General features: G+C 47.9%; 1 protein-coding gene across 13 annotated transcripts in view; it reads right to left on the minus strand.

Moving 5' to 3' along the window:
* Window positions 1-17,851, minus strand: part of RYR3 (ryanodine receptor 3) — a 527,067-nt gene that overhangs the window by 428,375 nt on the left and 80,841 nt on the right. For 6 of the 13 annotated variants that reach the window (XM_083167846.1, XM_083167845.1, XM_083167844.1 and 3 more), the window contains exon 1: window positions 6,028-6,230. The exons of 1 other annotated variant lie outside the window; for it this stretch is intronic. In XM_083167846.1, coding sequence (XP_083023972.1) covers window positions 6,028-6,165 — 138 coding nt within the window. In that variant the 5' untranslated portion in view covers window positions 6,166-6,230. Of the gene's footprint in view, window positions 1-6,027; window positions 6,231-17,851 lie in introns of those variants that run through there. 6 more of the 13 variants (XM_083167838.1, XM_083167843.1, XM_083167841.1 and 3 more) reach the window with 1 other exon arrangement.

Consider the following 17,851-nt stretch of genomic DNA (forward strand, 5'->3'; position numbering starts at 1 on the left):
ATTAAATTCCAGCAGCAACCCTCTGTCTGTCTTTCAAACTGAGGGAAAAAAAAAACGAGAGTTTTAAATGTTGCAATTCAAAGAATTCTCGCATCGAAAATGTGCAAATTCAATTAGGGGAGATGATTTTGCTCCATAAGTAGAATCGTCTCAATGCCGAACATATGGTACTGCTGGACTCGCTGATATTTGTTAGCAGCCACATGGCTAGGCCAGTACAAAATCACGCTGCCACTGCTGTCGTTTATACACTGCTTTCAACAGAAACTTGCCCCCTTTTCACACACACACACACACACACACAGAAGCGTTCTCTGCCCGTAGGGCTCTGAACACTATTATGTGATGTGGGGCTGATTTTAGCATCCGAAGGGCAAGAAAGTGCCATTGCCAGCACTGAAGCTCCGCAGCAATGGCACATTATACCCTTTGCATGGAATAGGATTAGCCCCATAGGTTTTTTGTGTGTTCTTTTTCTTTTCTTTTCTTTTTTTTTTTGACGGGGGGGGGAGCGGAATTTATTGTCCTCATTTAAATAAATAAATTTCCTTTTGCACACATAAAAGAGCCAACTGACAACCTGAAGTTGCTTTTAGAAAAGGTATCAGGAATAGAAGTGGAATATCTGACGAGCGTATGGATGTGTACGTTGACACATTGTGAATCAGGCCCAGTGTTTAGCCTGCGACATAGGTCTTTACTTAACTTATTGTGGTCTATAACACATTTGTATTTACATACTGAATGGGTTTAAATTGTGCATTATTCATTAAACACCACAGGTTTTGCAGTATCAAATTAGGAATCTAATAACCCTGAGCTGAAACAATAAAAAAAACACAAAAAACCCCTGCACCACAATGCTGAATGCACAATGCGCCCGATTCAGACCTGATCACATGGACGCACATTTGCGCGCCCAGCGTTTAGTTAAGATGCCGTCCCTCTAGTGTGAAATCCCACCTTGCATAACAATGAGCTGGCTGTGTGAACAGATGTGTACGGCTGCGCATACAATCGCATCTCAGCGAATATGTTCAAACCCATCGTAACAGGCTCCATCACCATCGACAGATTCATACACTAAGCACAACTTATCGCAGGCGCGGTGTAGCCCGGCATTTACTCAGCATCTGCCATGGAAACGGGCATACCGTATCCAGCCTGTTGGTGATGTCACACACACCCTTACCTATCTGCGTTTTCCTTGACACTCCCGGTGTTTTCCGGCACGCCTAGCGCTTCCACTAATGGTCAGTTTCCACCGCCAGATAGCTACTTCCTGTCAATCACCTTGCTAACGATGTGTATAGAATTAGTTGCAGGATGGCCGTGAGCAACCGTACAAATGTGCAGACTATCGCTAATCGGCCGCCGAGCAAACAGAACTGAATCAGGCCCAATACCCACCTGTAGTCTATTTTAGAAAAGTGCACATGGTCTTCATAGCAGCATAAAGGAACAATGTACACTGTGGACCTTTCTCAGGTCCTTTCACAGAGCCGCATGCGTTCGCTTGGGGCCTTTGCACATGTGCATTTCTGCGCATGTGCTGGGTGCGTGCGTCCATGGTGCACAGATTGTTCGGATGTCAGCTGCCCGCCCATTTCCTCCTGAATGTACATGCAGATCTGAGCAACCTTAGATCTGCGTGCACGCTCCACATCATTCAATGGTGGCTAACCGTTGAATGATGTGGGTTCCCCTGCAGGCTGCGAATGAATGTTTATGCAAAACCCTGCAACACACCCGAACACACCCTGCAAGCGGTGGGCCGGTGCACCACCATTCGCAAGGCGGGGTTTGGTTGACTCGCAAGGATGCGAATTTGCATCCGAGTAAATCAACCAGAATAACCACCTGTACGTAGAAGAAATTGCTCATTATCCTCGTTCCGTGGCAAAAGCACCTGATGCCTATATAGGCCAATTACACCATTGAGTAAATAAGATTAGAAGTTATTAGGCGGAACCAACAAGCTCGACAAGTTTAGTAAAAGCAATGTTTTTGCTAAATACACGTTTACATATTTAAAATACGTGTTAATTTAATTCAGCAATTACCAGGTTTTAGACAAGATACTGACAATTGCTTACCAGCATTATTCGTGGCAAAAAGAAAATGTACTAATATACACATTTAGGGACAGACACTCCAATAGGAGCTCCTACCCGCTGTTTGTAAAAGGGGAAATTATCGTTAATCTCCATCAATTATCTTTTATGTTTTTGCGGCACCAATGAGCATGTTCTGTCTGCTAACCGCGCATGCACAGCAGCCACGGGCGGATCCAGGAGAAAATAACAGGGGGGGCACCATGATAGGAGAGAGGATGGGAGGGGGTGCTTGTGGTGCCAGTGGACATGCTTAGAGAGCGAGGAGTGCAGAGAGAGGACGGGAGTGGGATTAAAAATAGGCCCTGGCATTTAAAGTACACAGGCCCACCTTGGCGTTGAAAGTGAAGGATGTAGTTCTGTGCGTGCCAAATTTTGGCACGGATTGAGCCAAAATTCACATAATGACACACCGACAGATCCAAAATTCACATAATGACACACAGACAGATCCAAAATTCACATAATGACACACAGACAGATCCAAAATTCACATAATTACACACTTCACATAATGCTACACGGATTAATCCAAAGTGAACAATATGCTTAATAGACAAGGCCATTGCGCGCGTCAAAAATTTACACCATAATGCCCATTACGTATTATGCCAATCATCGTAATGCCTATTAAAAATTATGCTACATAAGTGCTGCTTTCCTACGTGCTCATTGCCAGGGGTTCCATGTAGGATTACATGCTCATTGCCAAGGAGGAATACATGATCGCGGAAACTGGGGGACAGCTTCCGTCGGGCAGAAGTGACAGCCATTGACAGCCGGGCAGAGAGAGGGGGGCTGCCGAGCTGTATTCAGAGCACTGCAGGTCCCGGTTACTTTCACACTAGAAAATGCAGGGACTTACCCGGGAACATGGTCCCTGGATCATGCAGGGACATTCCCAGGTTAGCCCCTTCATTTTTCTAGATCCTATCAGCCATTTTTTGTTGTTGGGGTAGAAAACCCCCACCACCACCACCACCTTTAACCAGCTATATCTTCAGAACCAATTGACCCATTTATAGGAATGATAATGGTCCAGTGAAACTGGAGCGTTTGGTTCCAGAGAAATCTGCCCTCAGAGAACATGAACAGCCATGAAATTACATTTCAGAAATATAAAAATTGGTTTCCCTGCAATAGCTCTGGAACCAATTGACCCAGTCTGGTATAAGATTGAATGCAATTTGGGTTCGAATGAGATCAACCATAAGCTTTTGTGATGCCGGAGGGGGGGGGGAACCAGCAGCCGTCGGATCCAGGTGGGGGTTGGAATTAGCGGGTCTCATGTTATCCTATGGGGAAAATGTTCCAGGTTTGCTCAGCAGTATCTTCGGTTCCCAGGGGGCTAGCGACACAACAGGGGGGCACATGCCCAGGTGCCCCCCCCCCCCCCGCCCTGAATCCGCCATTGGCAGCAGCTGCTGATGGGGAGCTTTCCTACAGAACTCTCTCGAAACTTTGGGGGTGATTCAATACTGATTGTTCACAGCACGAATATGTTCTGCGTATTCTCATATTTGCGCATGTGCAGGGCCGCTGTACGAACGCATTCGGATACTATCACAGTTGCTGAGGTGTTTGCATGGCTTAGGGGAGGGATGAGGCGGGCAGATGCGTCCCCATGAAAGCGCTGGGTGGCGGAGAAAGGTAAGACCTTTGGCCGTGCGGCGTATCAGGGCTCGCTAAGCAGCGAACGATAGCAGCTAAGTGAGCCTTGCTGAATCAGGCCCTTTGTGTGAATTGAATACTTCACATTTTGGTGCTTGGTAATTCTGGCCACCTAGCAGCACCCCCTATAGAAAGCTAAGGGCATTGCTTTTTGCTGTGAGAAATGAAGGGCCCACAGCAAACAGAAGATCCAGACCCTCCAACATGACCCTTAGGCTGGTTTCACACACTCCGGCTCCTGCCGGACGGTGAAATCCCGCACGGCCAGGGAGCCGTGCCGCACACAGTAGTTTATCATGGAGGGGATGGCCACAGCCCGGCAGCCGTCCCTTCCAGTGGCTGGATCCGACTGCAGCCGTGCTGCCGGGCCGTGGCCGTCCCGTGTGAATGGACACAATAGTGTCCATTCACAACTAATGTGTGCGGCACGGCTCCCTGGCCGTGCGGGATTTCACTGTCCGGCAGGAGCCGGAGTGTGTGAAACCGGCCTTAGCATAAGGCACAGAATGTTCTGCTCCTTGTCTTTCCTCTTAATGTATGATTGCCATCAGCTGTGTTGAACTAGTTCATTGATGAGAATGGAGTATTAAACAGGTGCCGACAATCATAAATAAAGAGGGAAGTCCAGGATCAGAACACTTTGTACCTGATGGATGGGGGGTCATTTTGGGAGGCTCTGCATAGACTGCTGTACCTATATTATACATTCAGGTGGATCCTTAATATTTGAGGGGATATGCCACACTTATAGAACAATCTGATTCCTGCCTGTGTTGCTGATGGCACACACCTGCAGTACTGAGCAGCACCTAGGAGACATGCCCAGTTGGTAGCAAGTTGCTGACTGCTGGATCTGATGCAGGAACCTGCTCTAGATCAGTGGGAAATATTTGCAGTACTGTAAACACTGCCCTTTCCCCCCAAACACTACTGTAACAATATATATACCATTTCCTCAGATAACAAATGTTATGCAGTATGTTGCTCATGTATTTACACAAGTAAACATGGAAACAATACTTCCCCTCTCTGTTTGCTGCTACAAAGGTTTATTGTGTCTCATACTGTACATTACACAACAATGCATTAAATCAAACATCGTATGTACATTGACATGAATGCAGCACTGTAGTATAAAATCCTCATGTACTGTAGCTTGTACACCATGGTAGTAAGAATGTGTGATCTGGATAAGGCAGGCAATGATAGATGGTAACAGACTGCATCTGTGGTTACTAGCACAGCCATGTGCATGCTGTACATACAAGGCAGGAATTGCTATGCTGTCAGAGGCTGGAATTCAGCTGCTATCATCACACACACACTGTATCACACCACCAGACAACATGAACATGACAGTAGAGGGAGTGAGGCCATCTTCACTACTGTGGGACTCCGTTTTGGACACTTGCAGGGGGGGCTCCCTTCCCACTAAGGGGCTGGGGGCATGCTGAGCTGTAGCAATGCTGATGAGCAGGACACCTCTCTCTGCAGAGCCGCAGACAGACACTGACTGCTCTGCTTGCTGTACACCAGCAGCAGGCGGCCTCTCCATACTGTACGTGCCAGAGAGAACTACTGTAGCACTTCCAACAATGACATCTCAACGGCGCTCGTGTTTATAAATACGAATGAAAAGAAAGAAATAACGGTCAGGAGCAAAACAACGATCCTGAGCGAGAACTGCAGATGTAGCTCCCTTTTGCTATAGGGCCCTATGGCAGAGAAGATTCCTTGCAGTCTTGAGAAAAGGTCATCATGTGCCTTGTGCGGTGGTGGATATTAGATATTATTAGACAGGGTTCCCTCATCTGCAGCCAAACTATCCGAGACCGGTAGGAGAAGCACCTGCTCCAAGATACTGTGCCCCATTACATGCACCAAACAGCAACATAATCGTAATAATATAATAATAATCATCATTATCACCAGCAACTGGGGATTCAGCAAGCACCAGCATAAAGTTTCCTGTGACTGCTAATCCTGAGACAGGCACGTACAGTAACTGTACCTATGTAACAATGGCACAGGACACAATGGCTTTGCGACTGTGCTATGGATAGAACCATGGAACCGGCGCAGCAGCTGTATCCCGTATCTCCCAAGACGCCTGTACAGCATAATATACATAGCAGCAGCTAGTACAGAATAGGTGCAAATGGAATAATGACAGTAACCCCTGGAAAGCACGCTAGGACGGTGCTGCTGCTGCCTGCAGACAATGAATGGAAGCTGTACTCACAGTGCGGAGGAATTGTATCTCATCCTCCACTTCGCCCCCTTCAGCCATGGCTCTTGAGGAGTCAGCTCTGTTAAGACTCGCTTGCCTCCACTGGCGGCTCAGCAAGCTGTGCAGCTCTTCTCCCAGCGATATTAGCATACAGCTAATCCACAGCCATATAGGGAGCAGGAGCTGCTACCGTGCACTAACTCTACTGCACTGCAGACCGTCAACCCCCTCAGTGCCAGCAGCAGCACAATCTCACACATCTACACACACACACTCTCTCTCTCTGTTCCTATCACATCAGGGTAATACATCACTTGCCTACCACAACATTGCCAAATACAACGTGCAAGCTCTATGTCACACGCACCACTATATTTTATATATATATATATATATATATATATATATGGTATAGGACATATATATATCTGTAAACACCCAGAATATATGTTGGGGATGAATGCTACAGTACAGTATATGACCTGCTTTTTATTGGGGTATAGACAGGTGATGCATCATGATACAATGTGGCAAATGGCTCTGTTCTAAAAGCTATAAATCCCATTGACAACTGTGTTGCAGAGACCTCGCTGATTTCAGCAAGCATGTAGCAAACGTGGAGAGCGCCTGGCACGTCCCAGTGAAATCATTACGTTCCCCTCTGCAGATCTGTGATGCACTGCGATATGCTGTAATACTATTATTGCTGCCTTCCCATTGGGCAAGCTCTTGCAACACAATCAATATACCGTGTGCTGTGTGCGCGGCGTGTCACAGCTGACTGCAATTCTCCGGCCAGGTTAGCTCCTTCCTAATGAGACCTGTGAACAGGCATTTTCCTACTACAGAGTAGGGAGATTGCTGAGCACAAGACAGACATCAATCACCGGGGCAGCAACAGATAAACCTTGCAGCTGCAGTTTTCTGTAACTGTACTCAGTGTCTTCTGTGGATTATTCACATCCACAGCATCACAACACAGGAATTTAAATCAGACATTCACAGTATATCCTAAGGAAGGAAAATAGGACAGGTGTAAAAAATACCATTTGCTCCAGGTGTTAGTGCTGTGATCTGGAAAACTACAACAAAAACTAATTTATGAATGCAGAAAAAATCAGAACTGTAACTGCTGCAGCATGAGTTATCATCTAGTACAGTGGTAGCCAACCCGAGCTACCAACAGTTCACATTTTCCAGACAACCTAGCTGCTGCACTCATTAATACTGACACAATTTAAAAGATACACAGAAGGAGCTAATTAGCTCACTTGTGATTCTGTGAGGTGACCTGCAAAACATGCACTGTTGGTAGCTCTCGAGGACTAGGGTTGGCTACCCCAGCTCTAGTATATACCTGCTATTATTATAGAACCATGAATATAATTTATGGTTTGTTTTTTATCTAAATATATTAAAGCACTGCTTTACAATCCTTAGTGTATTCGGTATTTGTGTACTAGCACAGCGCCCACGATATTTGGTCGCACAACATATAATCGCATCGCATGCCATACACCCGATGCGATTTAAAATTGTATAAGCCCCCTATACGATGTTTAATTGTATAAGCACCCTAATGGGGGCTTACAATGTTAAATGCACCCCCACTATAAACGCTCGCCACGCTTCGGGTTCACGTTCATAGTGGGGGTGGCGTGGGGGTGCATTTAACATTGTAAGCCCCCATTAGGGTGCTTATACAATTTTAAATCGCATACCATTGTATATGCGATAGAATGGCATACAATGCCATACAATTCGATGGTAAACAATTAAAAATTGGCTGCCATCGCATCGCATTGCATACCATCGCATGCCTTATGGTCTGCGATGCGATGGGCGCTGTGCTAGTACACAAGTACCGTGTATTCTTATCAAACTTACATAACCATCAAACACCCCTTCCCAAGAGTTACCAATATATATGGAATAAACAAACACTAAAGAAGAGAAGAAAAAAACATGCCCCATAGGGAAAAAAACACAAACATTGGACCACACAGTAGGACACACTGTCCCCACTCCCCAACGGAAAAAACACACACACATTGTGAGCTTCTTGGGAGGCAGTAGAGAATGCTGATTGGTCGCTCTGATTGTGAATCACACACACAAACAGAGCTATCAGGCAGCATTTTCTTCCTGCAGCCAGAGAGTGAATGGCTGTTAGCATACTGATTGGTGGATGGTTGGAGCCATCCACCAATCAGAGTGCTGACAGCCATTCACTGTATGGAAGCAAGTGAAGAGATGGCACGGGATCACAGGAGAGGCATGTTATATATATATTATTTTTTTTTGCCCCAAATGTATAGCTTTGCCCGGGGCCTACAATGCTTTTAAGCTGGCGCTGCCCACAATAATCTTACAACTATTAGAACCAGGACAGTTGTGGTACTCCCAATAATTTATACACTACGGACCTCATTCAGGTCCTGTCACAAACCACAGTGCGCAACCCAGTTTGCGGCCGCGCCCCATGCCATTATGCTGCGGCTTTGCCTGTGTCATCCCTGGCTGCGGTTCATGGCGTGATGTCCCCTGTGCTCCCTGTGTCCCCTTGGTCCTTGCCGCGGCGTCCCTTGCTGGTTCCACGCTGGGCCTATGCTGCATGGGCGCCGCCATGACACCTGGGATCAGCTGACAGTATGGACTAAAAGTGCTGTCTGCTGGTCTGAACTCTAACCTGGATACCTGTGTCAGAACCAAGGTAATTCCAGAAACCTATGGAATGCCCTTCCACACACAATAATACTCTCTACTAGCCTCCAAACTTTCAAGCGTTCCCTGAAAACTCACCTCTTCAGGCAAGCCTATCATATTTAAGTTCTACACGCATAACCCTCTGAGGCACTTATGTATTATATAGCTTCCCTTCTGGACCTACAAGCTATGCTATTACTGGTGCCTGTCCTTGTGTTTCCCTCCTATGTCCCTATAGATTGTAAGCTTGCAGCAGGGCCCTCCTACCTCCAAGTCTGTCTGTTGTTACTCAGTTTGTTTTATCGCTGTTTACAATTGCAAAGCGCAACGGAATCTGCTGCTATATAAGAAACTGTAAATAAATAAAATAAATAATATAAGAGTTACATAGAATTTACATCCAGGTAAGCAAAGGGCAAATAATAATAATAATGAGGTTAACTTTCATCTTTAACATACAACTAGGTCTGTCCGCAGAGTAGTAGTAAGAAACCTATGTAGAGACTACAGGTGAAAACCCAGCCCCCATACACTAGGCCGAGTATTGCATGCTATACCCCGACAAATGATCCGGCAGCTGGATCACATACGATATATATCGTATGCAGACCTTTTGCATACGATGTATCATATGCCATCTCAGCCAAAGCTGCCGAATCAAACAGATTCTTAATCTCCGGTACTGATCCGTCATGCATGGGGCCGCATGCAGTATATCAGAATGGGAGACAAAATACATGTGATTTTCCTCTTTTTACCCGATTTCTCAGCCCAATATGTCGAAATTGGGTGAAAAGGACCCAAATCCTATAAGTGTATGGCCAGCTTTAGTTATCAACCAAGAATACAGCTTTTTGACAACCCTTTTTATGACCAGAATATCGCATCTGGGTGATGGCCACCCAGGCCCGGCTGATTGCTAGATCCGATAGCTAAGCCCGGGAAATTAATGGCATGTTCTTGTGATTTTAGATCACCGTCACATATTTGGCCATAACTTTTCCTTTGATCTGATCATTTAAGATCTGTGATGTCCATTTAACTCTTTGTGATTTAAGCAGCAGTATGAATATAAACATCATGTTCTTGTGGTATCGTATTGGGGACATGATTCATATCTGGAAAATTATGCTTTTCAGAGCTATGAAAAATGCACCGCACATGCCAATTAACCTCAGCTAGGGATCATATTATTTTCTACATGGTTCTCTATTACGATCAAGTCATAAACCAAATCCCATATGCTGCTGTACCTCTTAACCTAATGTAGTTAACTTGTGAGGGTGTCTTCATATTTACACATGTGTTTTCCTGTTTAGGGAAACCCAGACAAAAGACTGTTCTACCAGCCAGGTAAAGGGCATCTTTTCTTAAGGTCCCCATACACATAATTAGGGCTCAGCAGCCCTAGTGGTGGCGTGGGGGGGTGGGGAGCCAACACCACGGAGGCACTGGGTCGGGATGCAGAGACTTGCCTGAAATTTGAGAAGTGACAGGATGAATGCTGGAGGCTGCAGCTACTCCCTGGCCACTCTTACTGTGCACTCCCCTGCACAGGCACTCACTGTCAGTCAAGTGCATTGCAGTAGAGAGCTGGTCTGTCTGCTTAGCCTCCAGCAGCTGCCAGAGAAGGAGACAAGTGAAAGCCTGTGGCTGCGCACTGTGCACAGGCTATTGGTGAAATAGAACAGCTGGGCCGGCGGCGGGTGCCGAGTGCTAGCGGGTGTTCAGGACGGGCAGCGGCGGGTATTAGAAATTTAAATTAACCTGTCAAATGATTGTCCGGCCTCTGATTGGCTGAGAGAGAGCACTCTCTCAGGTATTAAGCTGTCGCTCAGCAGAGAGGCTGCTGATTGGCTGAGAGAGCTCTCAGCCAATCAGAGGCCGGCTAGTCATTTCACGGGTTATTTTAAAATTGTAATACCCGCCGATGCCCATCCTGCTTAACACCCACTAGCAATCAGCACCCACTGCTCGCCTTGCTGCTCCTCACCGCCCGCTGCACCACCCGATGCAAGGTCAGACATGATCTAATGTCCAGCCCGTCCGACCTCCTGATCCAGTCCGATGTGCACGGGACCGCACATATGTGATTTTGGCCCGATTTCACTTGAAATCGGCCCAAAATTACATAGTGTATGCAGGGCCATTTCTAGAGGCAGACAAGCGGTGCAGCCGCCCGGGGTGCCGCACCTGCCACCACGTGACCGCACGGCTTGTCCGCCACTGCTAGCCGCGGCCGCTCCCCCATGACCCGCAGTATAACTTCACTCGAGTGCCGGGTCTGCATGGGGGAGCGTTGCTGCAGGGACACCTGACAGCCGGAAGTGCCGGCCCCCTTCTCTTATCTCCAGGAGCTGCCTGCCTGCTGAAACAGCAGACCCACCCATTCTATATGGACTAGATACAATTATTTAAATAACTTTTGCACAGAAAGCTAATGACTTTTAAAGAAGCACTATGTGACATTGGCATCTGCCAGCACAACTGTAAACACCACGCGATACCCCGAAGCCGCCCGGGGCCTTCCCGGGCAGCAAGGACGCATGCAATCCATCACAATTTGTCATAATGGATTGCATGCATCCCCGCCCCCCGTCCCGCTTGCCGCTGAGAGAGAGGTCCCAGGTCGGGCGGTCGGACATTCGTCTGAAATGGCCCAAATCGGCTCAGTGAATGGGCACCTTAACGTGCACTACAAACCCAACTTGGAACCACTCCTCAACATCTCTGAATACATTGCGCATATTTGATGCATCATTTTTCCTCTTATGTTAATAAGTATACAAGTTAGATAATTACATTACTGAATTAAGTAATGAAAATCTATGTTATGCTGAAATATTGTAACATGTAGAATCGAAGGGATGAGATGGCAACGTGGTTAAAAATATCAAAAGTGCACAAAACTAATCAACCACATGGTACACAAATTAAACTAGCCAATAAATAAATACTTGTAGAGGTATAGAATCAAGGAATGACACCGTAATTGTGCCACCCTTAAAGACACTTGTTAGGCCTCATCTTGAGTTCGGAGTACAATTCTGGGCCCCACACTACAAAAAAGACATGATTGAATTGAAGGTTCGAGGGGCAACTTAAGCTAATTAAAGGGTTGGAGAACATGTTGTGACAAGGATCACAAACACAGGGTCATAGATGACGACTTTGTTGTTTATACTCAACAGCAGGTTAAATTAATATGCAGTTGGTATCACAGGCATTAGCATACAGGCTCTCTGAGCATAGCAGACTCTTAAAAGGCTCCAATGGTCCCTATACTATAACACCCCCGGCCTATCACTCGGGTAGATATTTCACCATCGAGAGCAAGGTGACTCTGCCCTGGAAACCCTTATTTTAGGAAATCCCAGGTGCTGCTGATTACACCTGGGATTCTGCTACTGCTACAAAAACCTGGTCTGGATCCTCCACATTACTTTCATGTGGGGGAATGCTGGTTCTGCCACGATGTGCTACAAAGGCAGATTAGCCAAACTAGGAATGTTTACCCTTGAAAAAAGATGTTTAAGAGGAGACATGCTTAACATATATAAATATATCAAGGGGCAATATAAGGAACTATCAAGCACAGTCTGTACCTTAAGAGGGCATCCACTTAAACTAGAGGAGAGCAGGTTTTGTACCCTTAGCAGGAAGGGGTATTTACGGTGAGAGCAGTAAAGGTGTGGAACTCACTTTCCGTGAAGGTGATGATAGCGTATACATTAAGGGGGTTATTCTAATTTGATCGGTCCCCTGTGCATTCGCAGGCACATTTCTGCGCATGTTTATGAAATGTGCCTGCGAACGCAAGTGGGAACAGCGAACTACATGTTCGCCTCCCCACTCGCACCTAGCAGTGTGGGCGGGAGGCATGGGGCAGCGGCGGGGGACACAGCCCATGGGAACGTCCAGTGTTTCATGGTGACACGGGTGCGGGGGGGGGGGGGGAGCAGTGGATGTCAGCAGCCAGACTGCTTCACGCACAGGGCGCTCGCAGATCAGAGACACCATAGAGGTGTCTTTGATCTGCGAGTGTTGGAGAAATCATTTGATGGGTGCTGACATAAATAAGGAATTTGGTACTCACCGGTAATTCCCTTTCTCCGAGGTAGCAGGGGACACTGCAGTCATCACGTGTGGGATAGTATGGTGTACTGGAGGAGTCGGCACTTTAAGAAAATTTAAGTGTGGCTGGCTCCTCCCCCCTCTATCCCCACCCAGACCTCAGTCTTAAAAAAAAACCGTGTCCGAGAGGAAGATGATAGGGCAAGCACCCGACAGGAGGAGGACACATCCATTCATAGAGAACATGGAGATTAGAAGCCAACACACATCAACTGTTTTAACAAACATAGGTATCAACAGACACATTTTAAACTTATAGAACAGAAGAAGGAGGAGAACTTCTAACAAAACATTCAATCTGCAAGTTTTATTTTCTGAATAACAACATTAGCATGGCAGGAAGACTAGTGCTGGGAGGGCGTGCAGTGTCCCCTGCTACCTCGGAGAAAGGGAATTACCGGTGAGTACCAAATTCCTTATTTCTCCCTCGGATAGCAGGGGACACTGCAGTCATCACGTGTGGGAATAATACCCAAGCACTACTCCCGGGTGGGAGAGCACTGGGATTCCTGCAACACTGCCCTTCCAAATGCAGCCTCAGAGGAGGCGAAGGTGTCAAACTTGTAAAACCTTGCGAAAGTATTCGCACCTGCCCAAGTAGCCGCCCTACATACCTGAGCCAGGGAGACTCCCCTAGCTAGGGCCCAGGACGTGCTGACTGACCTTGTGGAGTGAGCAGAGATGCCAGGTGGAACCTGTCTGTGAGCCTGTAAATATGCTTCCCTGATGGTTAGGCACAGCCAACGGGCCAACGTCTGTTTAGAAGCTGGCCACCCTCTTTTTTCAGCTCCATAAAGGACAAAAAGATTATCTGATTTTCTCAAAGCAGCTGTTCTCTTTAGATAAATTCGAAGAGCACGGACTACGTCCAGCAATTTTGAATCCCCCGAAAGAACTGGAATCACTATCGGTTCGTTTACGTGAAAGGACGACACCACCTTTGGTAAAAATTCCTTGCAAGTCCTTAGTTCGGCTCTATCTTTATGGAAGATCAGGAACGGTTCCCGACACGAAAGCGCCCCCAACTCTGACACTCGACGTGCAGAGGCTAGAGCTAACAACATGACAGTCTTCCATGTGAGGTATTTTTGGTCAACCGAAATAAGGGGTTCAAAAAGGTCTGACTTGAGGAAGTTCAAGACCAGCGGTAGTTCCCAGGGTTCAGTTGGAGATACAAAGGGGGGTTGTATTCTAAGTACCCCTTTTAGAAAAGTCTGCACCTCGGGTATGATGGCCAATCTTCGGTGGAAAAAGATAGAGAGGGCAGATATTTGCACCTTTAAGGAGCCCAACCGCAGACCAGAGTTCAACCCGACTTGTAGGAACTGTAGCAGACGGGATAGACTAAAGACCGCCCTGGGAAATTTCTTGGACTCACACCATTTGACATAGGATTTCCATATCCTATGGTAGTGGGCCGATGTAACCCCTTTTCTGGCTTTAAGCATGGTTGGAATTACAGATGATGGAATTCCCCTTCGTTTTAGCAGGTCGGCCTCAACAGCCAGGCCGTTAAATGTAGATGCTGTAAGCTTTGGTAAGCGAATGGTCCCTGTTGAAGCAGATCTGGCCGCAGTGGAAGACGCCAGGGGTCGTCTATCAGCAGAAGTTTTAGGTCGGAGTACCACGACCTTCTCGGCCAGTCTGGCGCCACCAATATGACAGTTGTGGCTTCCCTCTTTATCTTCTTGAGGACTCTCGGAAGAAGGGGGAAAGATGTAGACTAGCCTGAACGGCCACGGGATGGACAATGCGTCCACCGCCAACGCTGCTGGATCCAGTGACCTGGCACAATAGAGGGGTAGCTGATGATTTAGTCTGGAAGCCATCAGGTCTACCTGTGGGGTCCCCCACCTGAGGGTGATCTGTCTGAACACATCCGGGTGGAGGGCCCACTCCCCTGGGTGGAAATCCTGGCGGCTGAGATAGTCCGCCTGCCAGTTCTCCACCCCTGGAATGAAAACTGCCGAGAAGTCCGTCGCATGAGCCTCTGCCCATTCCAAAATGGGTCGAACCTCCTTCATGGCAGCACGGCTCCTTGTGCCCCCCTGCCGATTTATGTAGGCTACTGCTGTCATGTTGTCGGACTGGATCCTTATGGAGCGTCCCCTGAGGAGATCGTGTCCCTGTGTCAGGGTCAGCCTGATGGCCCGTAACTCCAGAATATTTATGGGAAGCTTGGCCTCCTGTGATGACCATCTTCCCTGGAACCTGTGGTTTAGAGCTACGGCTCCCCAGCCTCGGAGGCTGGCGTCTGTCGTCACCATTGTCCAAGTGCACGGCCTGAAGCTGCGGCCCTGCAACAGATGTGGGGTATGAAGCCACCATCGAAGTGATGTGCGAGTTTTCTGTGACAGCGAGATTCTCCTGTGGATCTGCAGGTGTGATCCCGACCACTGGGATAACAGGTTTTCCTGAAAAGTTCGGGAGTGGTAACGCCCGTATGGGAGGGCCTCGAATGAAGCTACCATCAGTCCCAACAGGCGGGTACAAAGGTGTGCAGAGACTGTGCGTAGTTGCAGAATTTGACGTACTCTTAGCTGAAGAGTCCTGATCTTGTCCAACGGTAGGAATACCCTTTCCTGAACAGTGTCCAAGATCAGGCCCAAGAACTGAAGTCTCTGAGATGGATTTAGTTGCGACTTCCTGAAGTTCATTATCCATCCGTTTTGGACCAGAAAATTGCAGGTTAGGAGGGCGTCCGCTGCCAATTTTTCTGGGGAAGGTGACTTTAAAAGAAGGTCGTCTAAATAAGGTATGATGATAACTCCTTGTAGACGAAGCGCCGTTATCATACAAGACAGTACCTTGGTAAACACCCTCGGGGCGGAGGAGAGGCCAAACGGTAGTCCCCTGAACTGGTAATGGTTGTCCTGTATGGCGAACCTGAGGAACCTCTGATGTGGTTCCCAGATAGGTATGTGTAGGTACGCGTCCTTGATATCTAGGGAGAGAAGAAATTCCCCCTTCTCCAAGGACGCCACCACCGAGCGAATTGACTCCATCTTGAACTTGTGATAGAACACAAATTCGTTCAGATTTTTTAAATTGAGAATGGGCCGGACGGAGCCGTCCGGCTTTGGTACTACAAAGATGCTTGAATAGTACCCGGTGCCCTTTTGGTGCACTGGAACCGGGACAATCACCTTTGAAGAGAGGAGAGTTTGAATTGACCCACAAAGGGCTGAAGCTGCCTCTTCTGAAGATGGGAGTCCTATTGGGAAAAACAGGTTTGGAGGGGGGGCAGTGAGCTCCAGCTTGTACCCCTGAGTCACAATTTGAAGAGCCCAGGCGTCTTTGCAGTGGGACTTCCAGGTGTCTGCAAAGGTTAACAGCCTGGCGCCCACCTCGGGATCCCCTAGGTGAGCTGGGAGACCGTCATGCCACTGATTTCTCAGTGGTCTTGGTGTCTCTAATAGTGGCGGCCGCTGAGGGCTGGGCTGATCTGGCCCCACGACCACGGCGGCCTCTGTAGGAAGGGAAACCTCCTCTGGACCTGCCTCTGAAGCCCGCGTTCCCTCGAAAGGAACGAAAAGTGGTGGATACAAACGGCCGTTTTGGAGGCGGAGCAGATGAGGGAAGAAACGCAGACTTCCCCCCTGTTGCCTGGGAGATGAGCCTGTCTAGATCAGGCCCGAAGAGCATGTCACCCCCGAAGGGAAGAGCCTCCACAGCCTTTTTGATTTCTGGTTCGGCTTGCCAAGAACGTAGCCAGACTGAACGTCTGGCCACTACCGCAGAGGCTGAAGCCTTTGCTCCTAGGATAGAAATATCCGAGGCAGCCTCCCCTATGTAGGAGGACGCGTCCCTGATGCATTCTGCTAAAGAAATTAGTTCATCTCGGGGAGTATTCTGTTCTAAACCAGTAACCAGTTCAGAAGCCCATTTCTCCATTGCTCTTGCAACCCAGGCCGATGCCAGAGCAGGGCGCAACAGAACTCCTACGTTGGTATAAATGTTCTTGAGAGAGCTATCCAAACGTCTGTCTTGTGACTCTTTTAGGGACACCGCTCCCGGGATAGGGAGTGTGGTTTTCTTAGATAAGCGTGAAAGGGACACATCTGGGGTGGGAGGGGTCTCCCATTTTTCTCTGGATGCATCTGAGAAGGGGTAAAGGACCTTCAGTCTTTTTGACATTTGAAACTTTTTGTCCGGAGACTTCCAGACTTTTAAAAAAGGGTTGTCTAACTCCTCTGAGTCCGGGAAAGTTAGGGGCTGCTTTTGGATTCTACCAAAAATGGACACCTGAGGAGGTGCGGATGTGTCGGCAATGTGGAAAGTATCTCGAATCTCCCTGATCAGACCTTCCACTCCCTGAGCCTCATCCTCTGGGAGATCGTCTCCTGCGGGATCCTGAGCTAGATCAGGAGGAAATTCCCCCTCCTCTAAGGGAATGCAATCATCTGGGTCGTCTGCCAGGACTATAGCCTGAACTGCCCTTCTCTTCACCGGGGGTGAGGAAGGTCTAGTCTGGGAGTATGCCGACACAGACTGTTTTAGGGAGTCCACCGACTGAATGAGGGATGAAGCCCATAGAGGCTCAGAGGTAGTTAACTGAGACAGATGGGAGTGAAAAACTTCCCTGTCTTTTCTAGAGGCTTCCATCTCTGCAGTAAAGCTGGAGAGAAGGGTCTGTAAGACGTCCCCAGGACATGGGGTGTTTGGCTGGGACCCAGGGGACCTGGGAGTGACAGCAACCTGCACCCTTGCAGAAGACTGAATTCTAGTATAGCAGGGGCCGCACAGGGAAACACCCTTGATATGTGGTGTATACTGCTCCTTGCACTCCTTACAGGAGTACACCTTTTGTGCTGCCTTTGATGTAGCCCTTCCTGCCATACTGACAAATTAATTCAGCACCCCACACGCACACCCTTACACAGACACAAGTATTCCCTAGCACCACTACACACAGTGAAAAGCCCGAGGCCTGAGTGCCAATAGGGAGAGAGGAGCCAATCCTGCCCCCCGATGTGTATCGTGTATGGGGATAACC

The sequence above is a fragment of the Crinia signifera genome, chromosome 12 (genome assembly GCF_055691185.1).
Source record: "Crinia signifera chromosome 12, ASM5569118v1, whole genome shotgun sequence".
NCBI lineage: Eukaryota > Metazoa > Chordata > Amphibia > Anura > Myobatrachidae > Crinia > Crinia signifera.